Source organism: Bos indicus, chromosome 10, assembly GCF_029378745.1.
Source record: "Bos indicus isolate NIAB-ARS_2022 breed Sahiwal x Tharparkar chromosome 10, NIAB-ARS_B.indTharparkar_mat_pri_1.0, whole genome shotgun sequence".
In the NCBI taxonomy this organism is placed as follows: Eukaryota; Metazoa; Chordata; class Mammalia; order Artiodactyla; family Bovidae; genus Bos; species Bos indicus.
The window spans coordinates 17,885,794-17,909,246 of record NC_091769.1 but is presented as its reverse complement, the minus strand read 5'-3'; the positions used below and the strand labels follow the sequence as shown (position 1 = coordinate 17,909,246).

The window sequence follows — 23,453 nt, the reverse complement described above, 5'->3', positions numbered from 1 at the left end:
GTATTGGTGTTTTTCTTTCTGGCTTACTTCACTCTGTGTAATAGGCTCCAGTTTCATCCACCTCATTAGAACTGATTCAAATGTATTCTTTAATGGCTGAGTAATACTCCATTGTGTATATGTACCATAGCCTTCTTATCCATTCATCTGCTGATGGACATCTAGGTTGCTTTCATGTCCTGGCTATTATAAACAGTACTGCGATGAACGGTTGCTTCCTGACATGCATACAGGTCTCTCAAGAGGCAGGTCAGGTGTTCTGGTATTCCCATCTCTTTTAGAATTTTCCACAGTTTATTGTGATCCACACAGTCAAAAGCTTTGGCATAATCAATAAAGCAGAAATGGATGTTTTTCTGGAACTCTCTTCCTTTTTCCATGATCCATATCATCCTGGTAATGCAAAGCTGGTTTAATATTAACAGCCTCAAGGAAGACGTATATGATTATTTCAACAGATGTAGAAAAATATTTTACAAAAGTCAATATTCATTCACCATAAAAACTTTTAGCAAACTAGGAATAAAAGGGGAAAAATTTCCCCTGTCTGACAAAGGCTATCTATGTAAACCTATAGTTAATCTTAATAATAGTGAGATATTGAATACTTGTACATTAGGAATGAAACAATGAGAACCACTCTTACCATTTCTTTTAGACAACTGAACTGGCGATCTTAGAGTTTAAAAATAAAACAAAATTTAAAAAAAAAAGAAAGAAAAAGAAATAAGGGGTATGATGACTGGAAAGAAAGATGTAACATTATATTTGTAGACAAAATGTTTTTTGGAAAATCCTAAGAAATTTACAGAAGAATCTATTAAAATTAGTAAAGCATGGATTGTTTGTTGTTGTTCAGTTGCTGTCATGTTGGACTCTCTGCAATCCCATGAACTGCAGCACACCAAGTTACAGGATACAAGGTCAACAGACTAGATCCTCATTATTCACTGAAGTTACATTCTATAAAGATGTTGTGAACACTGAGTCAGCAAATATTAAACAACTGCTCCTGCGGAAAATACAGGGTTAGGTGCCTGTGAACCTCTGAGCACCACATTTTTGTCAGTTAATTAGTATGTAAACTTTTTAATGTATGCTTTGTTTAAAGACATCTTTTAAAATACATATTATTGATTCAATAACATTTAACTCATGGCCACAGCATTACAACTCATCCCTGAACAAAATTTATCTAACTCACGCATTTTCCCTGTTAGGCACATCACAACCATCTGTGCTTTAAGAGACCAGTTTGGCACTATTCTTTGGGGACACTTGAAAAAAAACAAAATCACCAACAGAAAAGATAAAAATGCAACAGACATGACACTAAATATACCATGAAAAGGACACTTGTTTACATTATGACAACTAAGACAAGGAGACAGAATGCTGCCTTCCTTGATCTCAGCTGGGAGGTGTGTGCCGGTTGACTTAAATTTCTCATCACTCTGCTCGGGTCTTTGAATCAACATGAAGGCACTGTGAGTATTGACTTTGGGGTTACAAATACACTTTAGCAATTAAGTGAATTCACAAATACAGAATCTATAAACAATGAGAATCAATTATATATAAATTGTATTACTATGTATTAGCAAAAAGAATTAAAAGTAAAACTTTAAAATACTTTTAAAATATAAAAAGTCATGAATAAATTTACTTTACAATAAAAGTTAAACTGAAACCTACAACATTTTGCTGAAAAATGGTCTTAATAAATGAAGATGTATCTCATATTCATGCAGTGGAAGATTTAGTATTATTAAGATATTCATCTTCCTCAATTCATCTATAGTCAGTATAATCCTAATAAAAATGTCCAAAATAATTTTTTTTTTAGAAATTGGCAAGCTGATTCTAAAATTTATATGGAAATGCAAAGACCTAGAGTAGCTAAAACAATTTTGTAAAATAAAAATGAAATTGGTGGGAGTTACATGATTTTAAGACTTAGTACAGTATTCATGGCAGTATGGTATTCATGTAAAAAGTTTAAAATGGAAAAGAATAGTAAGTATAGAAGGAGATCCACACATGTACAGGTCCATTGATCTTTTAAAAAAGTCGCCAATGCAATTCAATGGGAGAAAGGAACTTTTTGCACCAAGTAATATCCCTTGTAGCTCAGTCAGTAAAGAGTCTGCCTGCAATGCAGCAGACCCGAGTTTGATCCCTGGGTTGGGAAGATCCCCTGGAGAAGGGAATGGCAACCCACTCCAGTATTCTTGCCTGGAGAATCCCATGGACAGAGGAGTCAGGCGGGCTACAGTCCATGGGGTCTCAAGAATAAGACATGACTTAGCAACTAAACCACCACCATATGGGAACAACTGGGTTTCCATATGGAAAAGAAAATGAATTTTGACCCCTACTTCATAGTATTTGCAAAAATTAATTCAAGAAGGATAATAGTCCTGAATGTGATAGCTAAATCTATAAAGCCTCCAGAAGTAAACAGAGAATATCTTTGCAAACTTTGGACAAGCAAACCATTTTAAAGGGAACATTAAAAAGCACTTGCCAGGATTTCCCTGGCAATCCAGCTCAATCAATGGTTTAAACTTTATAATTCAAACAGAAGTATTTTATATAGAACATATATAGAACCCATACAAATCAGTAATAAAATGACAATTCAAATTTTAGAAATGGGCAATAGACCTGAACATTTCCTTCACAAAAGAAGAAATAAAAATGACTAAAAAGCACATAAAAACATGATCAACAGCATTAGACATCAGGGAAAATAAAATTAAAGCAACAATGAGATGGCCAAAAAAGCCATGCTAGAATTATTAAAAATAATAAACGTTCACAACAGCAAACGTTGGCAACCATGTGGGCAGTTGGAACTCTGTATACGTTGCTGGAGAGAGTGTAAAATTATACACCTTTAAGAATGCATGGCAGTTCCTTAGAAAGTCAAACTTATAATGACCCAGTATTTCCACTGAACTTTTATAAAATGTCTTTATTCATAATATCCCCAAAGTTAGAAACAACCCAATAGAGTAGATAAACAAATTGTAGTATCTTCACACTATGTAATAAAAATGACAATTTCAGATACGTGAAACAATATGAGTGATTCTTAAAAATGTATCTGTTGGGTAAAAGATGCCTGACACATGAGTACACACTGTATTGTTCTATTTACATGAAGTTCTAGAACAGACAAAATTAACCAATCGATGGTGAAAAAACTTAGAAAAATAGCTGCTCATGCTGCTACTACTACTGCTAAGTCACTTCAGTCGTGTCCGACTCTGTGTGACCCCATAGACGGCAGCCCACCAGCCTCCCCATCCCTGGGATTCTCCAGGCAAGAACACTGGAGTGAGTTGCCATTTCCTTCTCCAGTGCATGAAAGTGAAAAGTGAAAGTGAAGTCGCTCAGTCGTGTCCAACTCTTCGCGACCCCATGGACTGCAGCCCACCAGGCTCTTCCGTCCATGGGATTTTCCAGGCAAGAGTACAGGAGTGGGGTGCCATCCCCTTCTCTGATAGCTGCTCATAGGGAAAGGCAATTGGCTAGAATAACTTTTCTCAAGCGATTAGAATATTTTATATCTTAATTGGGATGTTGATATTTTCAAAATTAATCAGATTTTACACTTAAGTGCATTTCACTGTATATAAACTTCATCTTAAAAAAAGTTCTTGAATAATCTCTTCTCTGCACAAAAGCCATCCTCAAGAACACACACACATACTGTACATTAACTCGTCAGGTTGCAAAAATTGAGAATGTGGAACAACTGAACATGTATTGTGGGAATGTGAACTGATAATGACTTCAGAAACAATTGACAATATTTAATGTAGTTGAAGATGTGCATCTGACCCAGAAATCCCATCACTAATTATGTGCTCTCAAAACTCACCTGTGAACAAGTATATTCAAAGCAGAATTGTGTGTAACAGCTATAAAGTAGAAATCACAATGCCCATCAACAGGAAAATGAATACATAAATTATACTTTGACCATACAGCCAAATATCAAACAGCAGTAAAAAAGAGAAACAACAAAAGCTGAGTTATTTATTCCCATCAATTATGTTTTTGGGTAGAGCTGCTCAGAAACAGAATACCAAGTGGAAAAAAAATATGCAGGAAAAAATGCATATTGCATGATACTATTTATATAAAATATGAAAATATAAAGTCAATTCAATGAACTCCCTATGCATATGTGTATAAATAGGAATGGTATGAAAACATGAATGAATGATAAGCATCAAATTCAGGATTGTGGTTACCTCTAGGGAAAGAGCTACACAGAGGCTCCATTTCTACTTGTGATGTTTTATTTTTAAAATCTGAAGCAAATGTGGAAAAATATCTGTTATGCTTGGTGGTGGATACAAGGTTTTATTTGAGATACTATTCTACCTACATTTCTGCATGTTGAAATATTTCAAGATAAACAAAGAGAAGAAAGAAGTCAACTCTCTGAAAACTCAAGTTTAGAGAGAGCGATATAAGGAATAGTTTCATTGTCTCCTGAAGAGAAACTGTGAAGTGTTTCATTGCCTAAAATATAGGAGTAGTCTATTCTTTGGAGCTTTGGATATACTTTAACTCATTTATTTATCCTTTTCCTCTTTCCAGAAAGGATTTGAGGTAACTTTCAAAAAAAAAAAAAAAAGACATACAATGAGCCAGGAAAACATAAACCTAAGTAGAAAATGAGGATCAAAGATAACAAATACTCCATCAATACTGGTTAACCACAGTCAGGGTGATCAAGTTTCAAACTTGGCTCTGAACTTCTTGGCAACAGTAACCATTCCATCTCCAGCTGACCCATAAAAGCAGGTTAGGAAAACTAACCTTTGTCCTTCAAGATTTAACTTAATATTCTCCTGAGCAGGATCTCTGTGTTCTGGTTTGCATGCTTGCCTTGCTAACTAGCCAGGTTCTTCTTTCCTTTCCTTGCTTCTTCCTTTTCTTTCCTTCCTTTCTTTTCATTCTTTCATTTATATTACTCAGATGCCAAATGCTTAAGATGAAACATGTTTATGAACGCAGGTCCCATGTACTACTTATTGGATGAAATACTCTTGGGTGAGGTTTTTAACCTCTCAAGGTCTCAGTTTTCTAGTGTTCAAATAGGGGCACATGTATATCAGAGTGCAGGGAGAATAAATGAGACAATGCATGTCAAGAGCTTAAAATAGGACTCCCGTGGTGGTTCAGTGGTAAAGAATCCGCCTGCCAATGCAGGGGACATGGGTTTGATCTCTGGTCTAGGAAGCTCCCACATGCTGTGGGGCAACTAAACCCATGAGCCACAACCACAGAACCTGAGCTCTAGAGCACTCAAATAGCAACTACTGAAGCCCTTGTGCTCTAGGGCCATGTGCTGCAGCTGCTGAATCTGCTCACCTAGAGCCTGTGCGCCACAACTAGAGAAGCCACCGAAATGAGAAGACCCTGCATCGCAGTCAAGAGCAGACCCCACTTGATGTAACTAGAGAAAGCTGGCATGCGGCAACCAAGACTCAACATGGGCAAAAATAAAACATTTTTAAAAAGAGCTTAAAATAAGTGCATGATGCCACCCAATAAGTCTTATTTGTTGTTATGATTATTATTACTCAGTGGAGCATACGAATACCACTGTAGCCCCTATCCTGGAAAGGAATAGATCAGGAGCACCATGAGGCTTCATGGTCTCCTGCATCAGGCCTTTAGTGGAGTGAAGCTCACAAAGCAGGGAGCCGACCCGGGCACCATCCTCAGACAGCAGCACAGTTAATTAGCCTCAGATCCAACTGCACACTTAGCAGCCATCCCCAGACCCAACAATAACACATGTAACCACCTAACTGCTAAACCATAACCCGGGGGACGGTATCTCCCCAGTTGGCAGATTGTGTACCTTTCTGCTTTTGAGGTGATATTCTGTTTGAGCTCGAGATTGTTTTTGGAAAAAGGCAATCCTTCAGAATACACTAGCCTTGATAGTCTCAGCCTGTGGGGTATGCATCTCGCTCCCTTCCTGAAGATCCTGGAAAACCCCGAGCAGAGATGACAACTTGTCGCAGGGATCCCCACTAGCCACAGAGTCCTCAGTTGATTTCAGACACAGTAGACCCAGGTCCCCTTGCCCTTTTCTCTGGGGATTATCCTCACCAGCAAGCATGGTCCAGCAAGTCCAGCAAGCATGGGTTCGGAGGAAGTTGAGTGGCAAGGGATAAGAATGAGACGGGAGGACAGTCAGTGGGATTTGGGATCAGGCAAAACAAGGATTCAAGTAACAGAAATCACTCAGTGTGTAACAGCGGGGGTAAGCAAGAGGGAGCTCATGTACAAAGGGATGAAGAGACCAAGTGACTAAAGACGGGGCATTAAAGAGTTTTGATTTTAGAAACAAGACAGAACCCCTCTTACTAGGCTTGAAGCAGGTGCTCTGAGTTGAGCCAACCTGTAGGTTTGCCACCAAGCCAGTGAGTGCTGATCTTCTTTCAGTTCCTTAAATGCCTAGGAGGACTGGGGAGAGCCAAGAATGCACATGAACATGAAGATCTAGGCTCTTTATCATCAGGGTGGGAGGGTAGGGGGAGGAGAGGCAGCATGCAGCAAGCTAGACAGGTCGTTTATTAAACAGCCAGGCATTCCCCTGCCTGGCCTAGAGTGAGCAACCACTCCCTGCATGCCTGAGGAGTCAGATGTCCTTGCCTCTTCTATTTCCTAGAAGCCCATGAACAAGACACTCTTGTTTTTCATCTCAACGTCACCCTCAAGGTGGGCTCTCGTTTCTATGCCAAATAAGACAGAAACCCGGGGAGGGGTCACTGTTTACTAGATAGATGAGAGTTGGTCTGTATGTTTCAATTTGGAGAGATGGAGGATCATCAGCAAACACTAACAGTTCTTCCTGTCCCAGGGCACCAAAACTGTGGTTCAACCTGCTTCTAGAAGATGACAAAGAATAGCTTCATTTACTTTGTGGTCACTTTTAAATGCATTATCTCATCTGATCCTCACCATGATCTTATAAGATATGTGCTATCATGAGGAAACTGAGGTCCAGATGGTTCACAAGCTAAAGTGGGAGCTGAAGTGCCGAGATGCAAACCCAGGACAGTGAGACTTGAAAGGCTGTGTTCTGAAACATGGCTTCCTAAACTTGAGCCATTCCTAAACTTGAGGGTGACCAAGAGCTCTTAAGGACGTAGGCCTTTCTTAGTGTAAGCAAAGCAGCTTACCTTCCTTCCCTTCAAGCATTTCCGTAGGACTCTATCTTCCTGTAACTTTTGTTTTCATTTTCCCATATCCTGGTGATCCATACAGCTGCCAGGTGAAATCTGAGCAAATCGGAGAATTCCTATTTATGGACCTGTAAGATTTTGTTTCTAAAGTTGTATCACTTCTGGGTATGGTCATGGGCTCCAAAATCACTAGCATCCACCAGGACATATAACCCTGGATATATATACAAGCAGGATATAACCCCCTGCTTATATCTTTATATCTTATTTCTCTGTTTGATCTTCAACTGGAATTAGAAAAATTCGAAACTTTCACTCCTAAATCTCTAATACTTTTGAGATACAGGTACACATGCCTGCCTAGAAAAAGAGCCTCAGAGTAGCCAACAACAGAAAGACACACAATTCATAGAAGCAGACTTACTGATTAATCACTGTATCTTACATACATACACTCAGGATCTCTTAAGGCAAACACACTTCCTTCTTGTCCCTATTTGGACTCATTTTCGTATTTTCTGCTCATAGTGACCCCCAGGACTTTCTGCGGTGCACCGAGGATGCATCCTTAGAATGAGGCCTCTTCCTACATAAGTAAAGAGAAGGGCTCCTACTCAGCTCAAGAGAAATATGCAATAAATATGACAATTCTGACTGGATTAAGGAGGCAAACACGTTTTCTTTTAAAGTAATTTATTAATAAGTTTATTCTTCACTCATAAAAAAGAACATATTTTTGGCTTTGAAATCATGACATAAAATAAAGAGGTAAGTAACTAAAAATTATCAGCTGAAAGTAGACAGAAGCAACTCATGCTGAACCATGAGCGAACACTACGTGCTTTGGGCTGTAGCAGGGGCACCAGTCAAATCAAGAACCCAAGACGCAGGGCCCATTGAAGGGCCCTAGAGACTGCTCAGTTCCCAAAGGTTGTTTGGTCAACATATATAGGAAATGAATTTTCCCTTTTGCTCTTTCCTTCCTAACCTTTAACTACAAGAACAGTAGGCAATAGATGCTTTGATGCTAGTCTTTCTAGCTTGAAGGAAAAGTTTTGTTGTTGTTTTAACATTTTTTAACCCACATAGTTTCAACCATCAAAAACATAAAACAAAAATCTCAGTTGTAACTAAAAGCCATTTCTATTTTTGGTCAGTTATCTGCTGTAGGCAAAGCTTCATATAGGAATTTTTATTGCGGATTTCTATAACTGCATCCCTCACAAGCTCAATGAACATCTGTGGCCAAAGTTTCTGCAAAGCTTCATTTTTCATGTTGATTTCTGTGGCTTCCTTCACAAGATCCTCGATATACATCTTGCAGAATTTCTTTTTTTCCTTTATTTCCTGTTAGAAAAAGAATATTTTGCATAGAATCATAATTAAGCCCCAAACCAAAGCAACAATTAGCTGAACCAGAGAAGCTTGATAATCTATTCTGACCCCACTCCTCAGAGCAGGAATACTTTCCTAGACACTCTGACCCAGAGCTCTGCTTGAGTAAAGATAGCAGCTGAAGGCTTCCTTCTTGCCAGTCCACTCCCAGCTCTGTGGGACAGCTCTGTTAAAAATATATTTCTTGGCAACTATGAGAAGAAAACTTCCAGTTGAGCTAATATGAAATTCATTTGCTAATTATGGGGAGAAATAAAGATTTTAAATTGTAATTAAAAAGTGTTTATTTATTGGAATCACTGGATCATAACTACAATTTCTCTGTTGATAGACCTTCTCTCTCAGTGCAGGCAGTTTCCCTCACACAAGTCAGCTGAATGTACAGATTCACGGCTTCTAATGGTAAATGATACTAACAATATTAATTAACATGAGGTCAGTTAATGTGCATGCGTGCTAAGTTGCTTCATTCATGTCCGACTCTCGCAACCCTATGGAATGTAGCCCACTAGGCTCCTCTGTCCATGGGATTCTCCAGGCAAAAAAACTGGAGTGGATTACCATGCCCTCCTCCAGGGGATCTTCTCAACCTAGGGATCAAACCCATGTCTCTTACATCTCCTGCATTGGCAGGAGGGTTCTTTACCACTAGCACCACCTGGGAAGCCTTGAGCTCAGTTAATATCCATATACAAACACGAAATAGCCACACTCTGACTTAATTCCATATTTTAGGAAAGGATGTAGTGATATATTACACTGACTTATGTGACTGAGAATATTTGGACAAAGTTGGGGGGAAGTGTACAAGGAGAAAGAGGACATATATACAAGCCTGGGACCCAGAACTTGGCCTTCAGATGAGACAATGCACCCACTCAACTTCTGGGTCTGGCAGTCTGCAAATGAAAAGTGAAAGTCGCTCAGGTGTGTCCGACTCTTTGCAACCCCATGGACTATAGAGACCATGGAATTCTACAGGCCAGAATACTGGAGTAGTTAGCCTTTCCCTTCTCCAGGGGATCTTCTTAACCCAGGGATCAAACCCAGGTCTCCCGCATTGCAGGCGGATTCTTTACCAGCTGAGCCACAAGGGAAGCCCAAATGAAAAATCTGGGTTCAAAACACAACAGAGGAAGTTTGAGACCTGAGGTAATCGGGGCATTGGGCTTGGATTTCATCCTAGAAGCTAAAACAAAGCCATTTTAATTAATGCAAGAATTTGACACTTAATTTGGCTATTGATACTTTGAGTATTCAGGCACAATGATGGAAAATGCCATAATATATATAGGAAAAAAACATGAAATAGATCAGATAATCAGCATTAGAGGGGAAGCAATTCACATAAATGGATAAGGAAATAAGTAATAAATGTCAATGCGAAAATAGGTTTAACTAATTGAAAAACGATCTACTAAAACCTCCAACTCAAATCAAAATAGCAAAATCATTTTTAAAAAGTTAAATTTAAAATATCAACAAATACTGCCCTTAAAATCTACTATGAAGGTTTATAGTAACAAGGAAAATGCTTACACTATAATGCTAAGTGGAAAGAGAAAAAGTACAAAATGAAATTTTGATAGAGGTTGGGTTATATGAGTATATGTATTTGTCAAAACTTAACAATTGTATACCTAAGATTTTATTTCATTGTATATAAATTATGCCTCAAAATAAAAAACTATATGAATTACTGAACTCTAATGATCTGCTCCTTGCAGTCCAAGGGACTCTCAAGAGTCTTCTCCAACACCACAGTTCAAAAGCCTCAATTCTTTGGCACTCAGCTTTCTTCACAGTCCAACACTCACATCCATACATGACCACTGGAAAAAACCATAGCCTTGACTAGACAGACGTTTGTTGGCAAAGTAATGTCTCTGCTTTTCAATATGCTATCTAGGTTGGTCATAACTTTTCTTCCAAGGAGTAAACGTCTTTTAATTTCATGGCTGCAGTCACCATCTGCAGTGACTTTGGAGCCCCAAAAAATAAAGTCTGACACTGTTTCCACTGTTCCCCATCTATTTGCCATGAAGTGATGGGACCAGATGCCATGATCTTTGTTTTCTGAATGTTGAGCTTTAAGCCAACTTTTTCAGTCTCCTCTTTCACTTTCATCAAGAGGTTCTTTAGTTCCTCTTCACTTTCTGCCATAAGGGTGGTGTCATCTGCATATCTGAGGTTATTGATATTTCTCCTGGCAATCTTGATTCCATCTTGTGCTTCCTCCAGCCCAGCGTTTCTCATGATGTACTCTGCATATAAGTTAAATAAGCAGGGTGACAATATACAGCCTTGATGTACTCCTTTTCCTATTTGGAACCAGTCTGTTGTTCCATGTCCAGTTCTAACTGTTGCTTCCTGACCTGCATATAGGTTTTTCAAGAGGCAAGGAGATCAGCCCTGGGATTTCTTTGGAAGGAATGATGCTAAAACTGAAACTCCAATACTTTGTTCACCTCATGTGAAGAGTTGACTCATTGGAAAAGACTCTGATGCTGGGAGGGATTGGGGGCAGGAGGAGAAGGGGACGACAGAGGATGAGATGGCTGGATGGCATCACTGACTCGATGGACGTGAGTCTGAGTGAACTCCGGGAGTTGGTGATGGACAGGGAGGCCTGGCGTGCTGCGATTCATGGGGTCACAAAGAGTCGGACATGACTGAGCGACTGAACTGAACTGAACTGAATGATCTGCTTGCTAAATCATTTAGGGAGAAGCATGGTAATGTGTGCAATTACTTGGAAATAAATTTAAAAAATAAGATGGATTATTGATGGATAGAGGATGGGGAAAAGCATAGATAAGTGATAAAGCAAGTACATGGTACAGTACAATACTAACAGTAGAATTTAAGTTTGGGGAATGAATGTTTACTGTAAAATTATTTCAACTTTTTCATATATTTGAAATTTTCATTAAAAAGTTACAAAAATATATTCAATATTAATGAAAGGAAATATACTGAAGTGTCATTAAGATTGTCTTAGGGTAGTGAGATGAATATTTCTACTCCTTTTTTATACTTCTCTTTCTTTTCCAAAGTTTTACAATTTATAAAACAAAAAATAAATATGTTTTGGATTCTTGATTAATTAACAGAAGTTAACAACGAGTCCCAGTTGTCACTAACTTCCTCTAACAGAGGCACATTTTGGAAATTTTATTATGACATATAAGATTTCTCTAAATAATCACCATTCAGGGCTCAACATGCTGATCTGATTTGATTTAGTTCATGTGCTAAAAGCAACAGGTCATGTATTGACCTATCATAAAAATATGCACATATTCTGATGGGCAATAAATAACAGATGGTTCCAGCTGGTGACTTCTCTGGTGAACCAAACTTCACTAACTCTGAAATATTGTCTGGGACCTAGTCATGTGCACTAAGTTAGCTTATCAATGAGAACAACATTTAGCTGCTCCCTTTTAACACTCAGTAAATTTGGGAAACATGGAGAATACCAGGAAGAAAGATAAGTGTGAATCACTGGAGATCAAAAACTAAAACAAGCAATATTTTGCAACGAGCAATGTATTTACATAAGTAGAAGACCTCTCTTACAGACGTGTAAGTTTCTTAAAACATGATTTTGAATTTTTAAAAAATTTCTAGCAGTAGGACCAGAAAATTTTTATAGTAATAAAGGATAAGAAAAATATAAAGATATTTAAATGATTTTTGTTAAATAATTTATATATAATATGAATTAAACTTTTCTAATTGGCATAGTGCAATTTTTGGTGCTTTACAATTTTGTGCTAGTTTCTTCCATGACTTCTTTATAAACATGTTGATACAGAATTATATCTAATATATACTAACCCTTAATTAGTAAATGTGTTTGAAAGCATCTTTGCTTCATCATTTCTTCTCTCCACTAAGCCAATTACTCTGCATCTCCATGCAATATACTCTAAAACTCATCAGGTGTCTGCCAGCACAACTCATTCTGCATGTACAGAATGATCCTCTTAAGAGCACATTAGAGATACTTCTCTTGCCCTGACCTGTCAAGAAGTTGCTCCTCTTTGAATAATGCTTTTTCCATTCTCAAATGCTTTCACACAGCACACACTTATTCTTTTTCTATCCCTGTAGGGGGTATAAAACAAGTATTTCACAAGTTCAATCCTGATGAGATGAACTCTACAATATTGTTTATGTTAGTTCATTGAACTAAAATTCTATTGTCATGAAGATAGAAAAAAGCAGGTCATGGTAGACTTGTTATAAAGTTATTTGAACAATAATGGTACTTGTATAGGAATTTAATCCATATCTCCATTTTATAAACGGGACTCTAAGGTTAACAAAGTTTGAGAGACTTGCTCAGGATTGGCTGTCATCTACTAATACCTACCGGAGAAAATGCTAATTTAGCTCTTGAAGAACCTGCAGTTTAGTTGGAGAGATATCCTATACACATTGAAAGCTTAACTAAAAGAAAGGAAACAGTACATGAGTGCTGGATGAGATGTGTAGACAGCAAATACCACCAGTGTTCAAAGAACGAGAGCCCTTTGAGCTGGGGTGGTCAAGACGACTTCAGGAAGCATTCAGGATAAACTGAAAGGAGCCAAGGCCAGCAATCAGAAGGCCTGAGTCCTAGAGGCAGTTCAGTCAGGTACTCACTATGTGAGCCTCAGCTGTTCACCTAAGTTTCCAGTTTTCCTCAGCTGTCTAATAACAGGATTGGATTCTTTAAAGTCCCTTTCAGCTTTCCATCCATCTTAAATCTTTTTCAGAATGAGTCAGGGCATTGGACCTACCAAGCAACAGAATTATACGTGTCATAGGCATAGTGAAAGGGGCGGCTTATCCTGATTTGTAAGAAACTTACTTCAAGTAATTCCTTCAACAACTCAAGATACACAGAGGGGAGAGAATCAGCACTTTGTGTTGCAGTGAGTAAAACATTTTCCAGGAAGTGGGGAATGCTACATTGTGAGTCAAGAGAAAGTGATTAACGACCAGGGCAAGGTCTTTCAGGTAATAAATAAGTGGTGGAATCATGGGCTCAGATCCAAATCCCCTAATGGCATATTATTCTTTCCAAATGTTATGTGGCTTCAGATTTTATTTTTCCCTTTGATACTTCTCAAAACAGGAGTCAGCATTGCTATCTTTACTTCTTGATTGCTTATTTACCTCTCAAACCACTTTAATCAAGACTCTGCTTATATGACTCCATGGAAACTCTACCTGTTTTTTTCAAAAAATGACCTCTATTGCCAAATTTATCAAAATTTCTCCCTACAGTTTGTGCCCTTGGGGGGTGGGGGGGTTAGAAAATCATAGCCTACCGAATCACGGTCATATTTTCAACTGTTTTTTAAGTGAGAATTTTAAAGTTCGCTTTTCATATTTGGGTCTGGAGTTAATTTTTTTAATATGGTTTTTAAGAAAGTACACCATAGTAGGGATATGTATTTCTGATTTGATATTTCATTTCCTCAATAGCATTTATTAGCTAGTCTGTCTGTACTAGTCAGCAATACCTGATATCTGTACAAAGTTTTCCCACAAACATGGGATAGTTCTGGCTATTTTGTCCATGGATCTACGAATCTATTCTTATATGGCCTCAATTACTACAGCTAAAAATAGTACTTCATATCTGGTAAGGCAACTTCTCTTCACTTATACTGTTGTGTTATTTTAAGTTCTTTGCTCTATCAAACACCTTTAGGATCAACTGATGAAGTTCTACAAATAACTTTTCTAAATTTTTATTAGAATTGCCTTATACTGATGGATTTAGGAAGAACTGACATCTTTACTATGTAGAAAGTTTCTGTCCATAAACATAAACCATCTATTTAGTTCTTCCTCAGTGTCTTTCAATAAAACTTTATAATTTTCTCTGTGGAGGGCTTATATATATTTTAAAGAAAGCTGAGCACCGAAGAATTGATGCTTTTGAACTATGGTGTTGGAGGAGACTCTTGAGAGTCCCCTGGACTGCAAGGAGATCCAACCAGTCCATTTTAATGGAGATCAATCCTGGGTGTTCATTGGAAGGACTGATGCTGAGGCTGAAACTCCAATACTTTGCCACCTGATGCAAAGAGCTGATTCATTTGAAAAGACCCTGATGCTGGGAAAGATTGAGGGCAGGAGGAGAAGGGGATGACAGAGGATGAGATGGTTGGATGGCATCACCAACTCAATGGACATGGGTTTGGGTGAACTCTGGGAGTCGGTGATGGACAGGGAGGCCTGGCGTGCTGCGGTTCATGGGGTCGCAAAGAGTCAGACATGACTGAGCGACTGAACTGAACTGACAGTGTTTATTGTCATGGTAAATGGTATATTATTTTAAACTTATTTTTGAATAAGTAACACAACCTATACGGGATTGTTGGTCCCTTTTCTCACTGATTTCTAAAAGTTCTTGATAATTTAGGGAGATTAGTTGCAAATTATTTCTTTCGTTTGTTTTTTTGTCATTGCTTATTTTATCTCTCTGAAGGTCTTTCTGATCTCAGTGCTGCACATAAATCTTTCATGGTTTTTTGTAGATATTTTACCCTTTCATTATAAACTTCAACATCTCTGACTCATTTAGAATTAATGCGGATGTAAGTATAAAGTCTGAATCCAGCTCTTTTCCCCCCTTAATTCCGTAGTTATTTTCAAATCACTACTGGGATAATCCTTCTTGATTTGCTTGAGATTATTCTTTATCATATAATAAATTCTCTTTTTTATCTAGATGTATATTTGAATTTTCCATTCTATCTCATTAGACTATCTTTCCATAAACACCCTGTTTTAACTGATAAGATCATAATACGTCTTAATTTATCTAGTAGTGCTAGTTTTCTCCCCATCATTTTTCTTTTTCAGAGTTTTTATGGTTATTTATGTTTATTTTCCCACAGGTACTGTAGAATCAATTCAATGAAAAATTTTTGGCTTCTTATTGGGATTATATTAAATTTTAAATTATTTTAAGGAAAACTGACTTTTAAAAATTGGAGTTTGGTTTCTTCACACTGCTGTGTTGAAGAGAATCAGCCGTACGTATACATGAATCTCCTCTTTGTTTTGATTTCCTTTCCCTTTAGGTCACCACAGAGCACTGAGTAGAGTTCCCCTGAGCTACACTCTCCCGACTTACTGATTTACATTATCCCTGCATATGTCTATCTCCTCCATCAGAACGTGAGATTCATGAGGATAATAACAGCGTCTTCTTACAGTCCAAGTATTACACGTGACAGGTGCTCAATACGTGAGTTTTGAATGTAAGAAAGGATAACTATAAAGATGACTTCAAGTAATTCATTTCAAATATTTAAAGAGTTTTCATAAGGAAGATATTTGCTCTGTTTCCTACATAAGGCAACATCAGCATCACTAATTCAAAGTTATTAGGAGGCAGCTTAACATGGGGAAGAATTTCTCCACTGTTGGAGTTGCTCAGTGATATATAACTACCTCATGAAGCAGTAACCTTTCATGCGCTAGAATTTAAAGCAGAATCTTTTCAAAACATCCTTCAGGATGCTATAAAAATATTGTTGCATTGAGTTAAATGCTTTTCAAAGTATAATCTTTAGAGGCCTATGGGTTCCAAAGAGATTCTTCAGGTCTGGGAATGAGGTGAGGAGAAAGGAAAAGAATAGAAGATCCAATCAAACAGAGCTCTGAACCCCATCTACAACAGGAGCAGCTCTGCTGTTTTGCTTTCTTTTGACATAATGAGTTTTCAGCTATAATATAGTTTGAATAAAGAATCTCACAACCATTATAAAACATTTGAAAAATATTTGGCCAATACACACTCACACAGCCCCCTAAACCCCTCAAAAACTCTTGCAGAATTTTAACATCTTATTTTTATATGGATGGCCTGTTTCTTCACCTTCTCTGATTTCCATCAAGGCACACACTGCATGGTTCTCTTCTTTATAGTTCTGCAGTTCCCTAACACAGCATTCCCTCAAAAACCTTCTGAACACATACAGGAGTAAAGAATTGGTTCTAGCCTTTCTGTCTAAAAGACTATAGTGGAAACAAAATAGGTTAAAACTACGTGACTAAGAACACAGAAGCTAATGCTGTAGGAGAATAAAACAGTGAATTAAAACCTCAAGGACCTAGGCAAAGAACAGAAATGGAGGTTCTGTTGTGTCTTCTGCCAGTCTGGCACAAGCTAGGAAAGTACTCAGAGCAAGTCTATTCCAGTTTTCTTAATTCAGAGATCTGAATCCTGGTCCTACTTCGGTCTAAATTTTTGGTACCTATTTCTTTTCAATATTTCTTTTCTGCTTAAATATATTGAACTAAGGGCTCTACTTCTCCCTAATTCCTTGGTGCCTACTGCCCCCAGCTCTGGATATGAGGCTGACTAACATTCCAGATTTTAAAAAGGTTTATCTTAAATGAGTAGGAGAGAAACATATAACTCCCAAGTCTCAAGCCATTTGGAATTTATCCAGGCACTAAGTTCCAAAGATAATGGTAGTTTTACCTCTAGCTTTTCAGTATAGAAGTCTCTCGTGGTATAATTCAGTGTAGCACGATTTGTGTTTTCTCCCACAAGTCTCTTGCTATCATTATTTTCTTCACTGACAATACCAGGTTTTTTCCCTTTGGTTTCTAAAAGATATCGGAATTGCTTCTTCCTGTAGAAAGATGGTAAAGAGACTTAGAGAGTTACTTATCCAATTGGTGAAAATGTCTTTTCTGTTGATTTTTGAGGGTGGCATATGCTTTTTTGAATATCTGTTTTATGAGTTTGAGTTTTTAAAGTCAATTCACTACTCCAATTTCTCTACTAATTAAGTTATATAACTCAAATTCTTTTGTTTTTTACTACCAATCATCAACAAAGACATGTCTCAAGCATTTCTAAAATGAAAAAAACTGTCTTTAAAAAATCAATATAAAACTTAAACAACACAGAACACACACACAAAAAGCAATTAAACACATGGTAGACCAAACTTCCATAGTCTTTATATCCCATGAAACATGTTAGTTACACATCTTATAAATCACAAAAATAGTTCATAATTTCATTATGTAGTTCAGTAGTATTATCCATAGCTACAAATGGAATGGAATACTGGTTTAAGTTTAGGAAAAGCAGAACGAAAGTACTTCTAGCTGTTATCACATCAAGGGCAAGATCTCAGCAGGAGGTAAATAATGAAACAGGAAGCTTCGTTTGATCATGAAGAACATAGACAGTGTTCATAGTATCACCTGCAGACCCACAAGCCTAGAATTACAGACGACAGCAACTCATCATTCATGAAGGTTGCTTTCTGGTTTCTACCACTTAGGGTGTCTCTCAGGGAAGTGATGTAACTACTATGAACTGTGAACTGAAGACTGGGAGCAAAAAGGGAATATATCTTTTAGAAAATGTCTTCATTTTTCCAATTTAATATGAGTATAACACAGCGATTTAAAAAATTATAAGGAGTACATATTTTGAAAAGTATGAAGAAAAAGCGTAAAATCATCCATAAATATATAACATATAAATCTATATAAATCAGTAACATTGTTCACATTAGACATATTTCCTCATAGACTTTCTCTGTGAATTTTTGTAAAAAGTTAAGATCATACTAAACATCCAGGTTTGTATACTGTTTTTGCTTAATGCTATATAATAAGCATTTTCTATGTTATTAAAATTAATATTTTAATAAATGAATAAAATTTAATTGTGATGTAGGTCAATTTATATGATCAATCTCGTTTACTGGATATTTTGGTAGCATAATTTTCTCACTCTTATAAAGAAGAAAGTAATATACATATTTATCTATATTTATTTTATTGATTTTTAATTATGAAAGCAATATACAAGTTATCCATCACTTTCAGTAGTGTTTTCAAATAATCAGTTTTTCATTATGTTTTCAATGTCATCTCCTTTATTTAATTTTCTTCAGGATTATTTTGCTATTGTTTTCCTAACTTCTTTAGATAAATGTTTAGCTCCTTCATTTTCAGTCTTTATTCTTTCCTAATGTACTCATTTCAATACATATATTGATTTTAAAATCTCACAATACTATTATCATTGCTTTATATAGTTGATGTTTATTTACTTTCATCCCACAAATTTACTACTTTATTTGCTCTTTAGTTTTCCTTGCACATCAGAATTTCTATCTGGGATCAAGTTCTTTCTGCCTTAATTAGAGACTATCATTTCTTCTACTGCAGGAATACTGATGGCAAATCTCTTAAAATCCTTTTTTTAGAAACTAATACAATAATTTTAACAAAAAGAATAATAACAAAACAGAACAAACCCCAAAAGATAATTCCAAGTACTACATACATACAGTAAAAAGTAAGCTTCTGCACTATGAAATCCTACTGTTTTCAGTTTAACTCCTAGAGACAATCATTTCTAAAAAATAAAATATTTAAAATTACACAAGGAAATCTCTGAAGTATATGTTCTATTTCTCACAAATTGCAGCATACTATACAATTGCTCTATATCTTATATTTTTAGTTTCTAAGACATCTTAAAGATTATTTCATATCAGAACTTCTAATAATTTTCATATCTGCAAGTAATTGGTCCTTTATTAATGGACATGTAGCTGGTTTTACAAAAGGCAGAGGAACCAGAGATCAAATTGCCAATGTCTGCTGGATCATCAAAAAAGCCAGAGAGTTCCAGAAAAACATCTATTTCTGCTTTATTGATTATGCCAAAGCATTTGACTGCATGGATCACAATAAACTGTGGAAAATTCTGAAAGAGATGAGAATACCAGACCACCTGACCTGCCTCTTGAGAAACCTATATGCAGGTCAGGAAGCAACAGTTAGAACTGGACATGGAACAACAGACTGGTTCCAAATAGGAAAAGGAGTACGTCAAGGCTGTATATTGTCACCCTGCTTATTTAACTTATATGCAGAGTACATCAGGAGAAACGCTGGACTGGAGGAAGCACAAGCTGGAATCAAGATTGCCGGGAGAAATATCAATAACTTCATATATGCAGATGACACCATCCTTATGGCAGAAAGTGAAGAACTAAAGAGCCTCCTTTTTTTTTAATTTTATTTTTAAACTTTACAATATTGTATTGGTTTTGCCAAATATTGAAATGAATCCGCCACAGGTATACATGTGTTCCCCATCTTGAACCCTCCTCCCTCCTCCCTCCCCATACCCTCCCTCTGGGTCGTCCCAGTGCACCAGCCCCAAGCATCCAGTATCATGCATCGAACCTGGACTGGCAACTAGTTTCATATATGACATTATACGTATTTCAATGCCATTCTCCCAAATCATCCCACCCTCTCCCTCTCCCACAGAGTCCAAAAGACTGTTCTATACATCAGTGTCTCTTTTGCTGTCTCGTATACAGGGTTATTGTTACCATCTTTCTAAATTCCATATATATGCATTAGTATACTGTATTGGTGTTTTTCTTCCTGGCTTACTTCACTCTGTATAATAGGCTCCAGTTTCATCCACCTCATTAGAACTGATTCAAATGTATTCTTTTTAATGGCTGAGTAATACTCCATTGTGTATATGTACCACTGCTTTCTTATCCATTCATCTGCTGATGGACATCTAGGTTGCTTCCATGTCCTGGCTATTATAAACAGTGCTGCGATGAACATTGGGGTACACGTGTCTCTTTCAATTCTGGTTTCCTCAGTGTGTATGCCCAGCAGTGGGATTGCTGGATCATAAGGCAGTTTTATTTCCAGTTTTTTAAGGAATCTCCACACTGTTCTCCATAGTGGCTATCCTAGTTTGCATTCCCACCAACAGTGTAAGACAGTTCCCTTTTCTCCACACCCTTTCCAGCATTTATTGCTTGTAGACTTTTGTATCGCAGCCATTCTGACTGGTGTGAAATGGTACCTCATAGTGGTTTTGATTTGCATTTCTCTGATAATGAGAGATGTTGAGCATCTTTTCATGTGTTTGTTAGCCATCTGTATGTTTTCTTTGGAGAAATGTATATTTAGTTCTTTGGCCCATTTTTTGATTGGGTCATTTATTTTTCTGGAATTGAGCTGTAGGAGTTGCTTGTATATTTTTGAGATTAGTTGTTTGTCAGTTGCTTCATTTGCTATTATTTCCTCCCATTCTGAAGGCTGTCTTTTCACCTTGCTTATAGTTTCCTTTATTGTGCAGAAGCTTTTAAGTTTAATTAGGTCCCATTTGTTTATTTTTGCTTTTATTTCCAATATTCTGGGAGGTGGGTCATAGAGGATCCTGCTGTGATGTATGTCGGAGAGTGTTTTGCCTATGTTCTCCTCTAGGAGTTTTATAGTTTCTGGTCTTACGTTTAGATCTTTAATCCATTTTGAGTTTATTTTTGTGTATGGTGTTAGAAAGTGCTCTAGTTTCATTCTTTCACAAGTGGTTGACCAGTTTTCCCAGCACCACTTGTTAAAGAGATTGTTTTTAATCCATTGTATATTCTTGCCTCCTTTGTCACTAAAGAGCCTCTTGATGAAAGTGAAAGAGGAGAGTGAAAAAGTTGGCTTAAAGCTCAACATACATGGCATCCAGTCCCATCACTTCATGGGAAATAGATGGGGAAACAGTGGAAACAGTGGCTGACTTTAGTTTTGGGGGCTCCAAAATCACTGCAGATGGTGACTGCAGCCATGAGATTAAAAGTCGCTTACTCCTTGGAAGGAAAGTTATGACCAACCTAGACAGCATATTAAAAAGCAGAGACATTACTTTGTCAACAAAGGTCCGTCTAGTCAAGGCTACGGTTTTTCCAGTAGTCATGTATGGATATGAGAGTTGGACTATAAAGAAGTCTGAGCACTGAAGAATTGATGCTTTTGAACAGCGGTGTTGGAGAAGACTCTTGCAAGTCCCTTGGACTGCAAGGAGATCCAACCAGTCCATTCTAAAGGAGATCAGTCCTGGATGTTCATTGGAAGGACTGATGTTGAAGCTGAAACTCCAATACTTTGGCCACCTGATGTGAGGAGCTGACTCATTTGAAAAGACCCTGATGCTGGGAAAGACTGAGGGCAGGAGGAAAAGGGGACGACAGAGGATGAGAGGGTTGGATGGCATCACCGACTCAATGGACATAGGTTTGGGTGGACTCTGGGAGTTGGTGATGGACAGGGAGGCCTGACGTGCTGCGGTCCATGGGGTCGCAAAGAGTCAGACACAACGGAGCGACTGAACTGAACTGAACTGAGTGAATTTTCATATTTTTGTTATTTAATATTATAAACACTGTAACGAAAATCCCTGGATACCTATGTTTGTGCTGTCTATAACTTTGTGATCAAACAACTTTTTTAAAAAAAGTTTTAAGGTAGTTGTATCTTGTTTTCTGAGAATTTGCTTCTCTTGTTTCTTTGCTTTTCCAATTGCAATTGTACAGGTTTTTGTCTCATTCTTTTTTAATTTTATGATAGTATCATTACAGAAAGTTATGTGCATGAATATGCTTTTTGAGATATATGAAGATTTTCTTTGAGTTTAAATATATGTTCAATTTTTGAAAGTTTTAAATAGGTATTTAAATAGGCTTTTTTTCCCCCTGAATTGGGAATAAGTTTCTAGAAATAAAATTCTAAATACATTTATTTGGTACAGTGTGTTGAGTTATTCAAATCCTCAGTATTATTTTCTAATTGTGTTTATTTGATCAAATGATCAAATAGGTTAAATATTTACCACAATAATGTGAATTTGTTAATATGTACTTATATTTGTTAACATATTTAGAAGCTGTGATCTTGGTTACATTAAGTTTCATAATTCTCTTTTTTGGTGGATTTTAAGTTTTTGATATCATCAAAATGATGGGCTGGATGAGTTACAAGCTGGAATCAAGATAGGTGGGAGAAATAGCAACAATCTAAGTTATTTGGATGATATCACTCTAATGCTCTAATGGCAGAAAGAGAAGAGGAACTAGAGGGTGAAGGAGGAGAGTGAAAAAGCCAGCTTAAAATTAATATTAAAAATACTCACATCATGGTATCTGACCCCATTCATTACTTCAGGGCAAATAGAAAGGGAAAAGGTAGAAGTAGTGACAGACTTCCTCTTATTGGTCTCTAAAATCACTGTGGATGGTAACTGCAGCCATGAAATTAGAAGACCATTGCTTCTTGGCAGGAAAGCTATGACAAACTTAGTGTGTTTGCCAACAAAAGTCCATGTAGTCAAGGCTATGGTCTTCCCAGTGGTTACATATGGTTGAGAGAGCTGGACCATAAAGAAGGCAGAGTGCCAAAGAATTGATGCCTTCGAACTGTGGTGCTGGAGAAGACTTCTGAGAGTTGCTTGGACAGCCAAGATATCAAACCAGTCAATCTTAAAGGAAATCAATCCTGAATACTCATTGGAAGGACTGATGCTGAAGCTGAAGCTCCAGCATTTTGGTCACTGATATGAACAGCTAAATCATTGGAAAAGCCCCTGATGCTGGGAAAGATTGAGGGCAGAAAGAGAAAAGGGTGTCAGAGGATGAGATGGCTGGATGGCATCACCAATGCAATGGACATGAACTTGGGCAAACTCTGGGACATGGTAAGGGACAGGGAAGTCTGGCATGCTATGGTCCACGGGGTTGCCGAGTTGGACATGACTGGACAACTGAACAACATCATCAATTCTATCACCACTAGTAGTAATATTCCCATAGTTATTTATTGTTATTTGCCTGTTATATATTTTCCATCCCTTTATTTTCAACCTTTATATATTGCTTTAGGAGTATGTCTCAAAAACAAAACGAAATTTAGTTTTTAACCCAAGCTGAGAGCTATTTTCAATTAATAGAATTTCATTCATGAATATTTATTGTGATAACT

At 37.2% G+C, this 23,453-nt stretch overlaps 1 protein-coding gene across 6 annotated transcripts in view; it reads right to left on the bottom strand.

Annotated features, from left to right (window-relative positions):
- Window positions 1–7,899: 7,899 nt before the first annotated feature.
- The window catches only part of LRRC49 (leucine rich repeat containing 49), a 149,316-nt gene continuing 133,762 nt past the window's right edge, over window positions 7,900–23,453 (bottom strand). For all 6 annotated transcript variants that reach the window (XM_019968201.2, XM_019968200.2, XM_070797009.1 and 3 more), the window contains 2 exons: window positions 17,119–17,272; window positions 7,900–8,570 (listed from right to left, as the gene is read on the bottom strand). In XM_019968201.2, coding sequence (XP_019823760.2) covers window positions 8,367–8,570; window positions 17,119–17,272 — 358 coding nt within the window. In that variant the 3' untranslated portion in view covers window positions 7,900–8,366. The remainder of the gene's footprint in view (window positions 8,571–17,118; window positions 17,273–23,453) is intronic.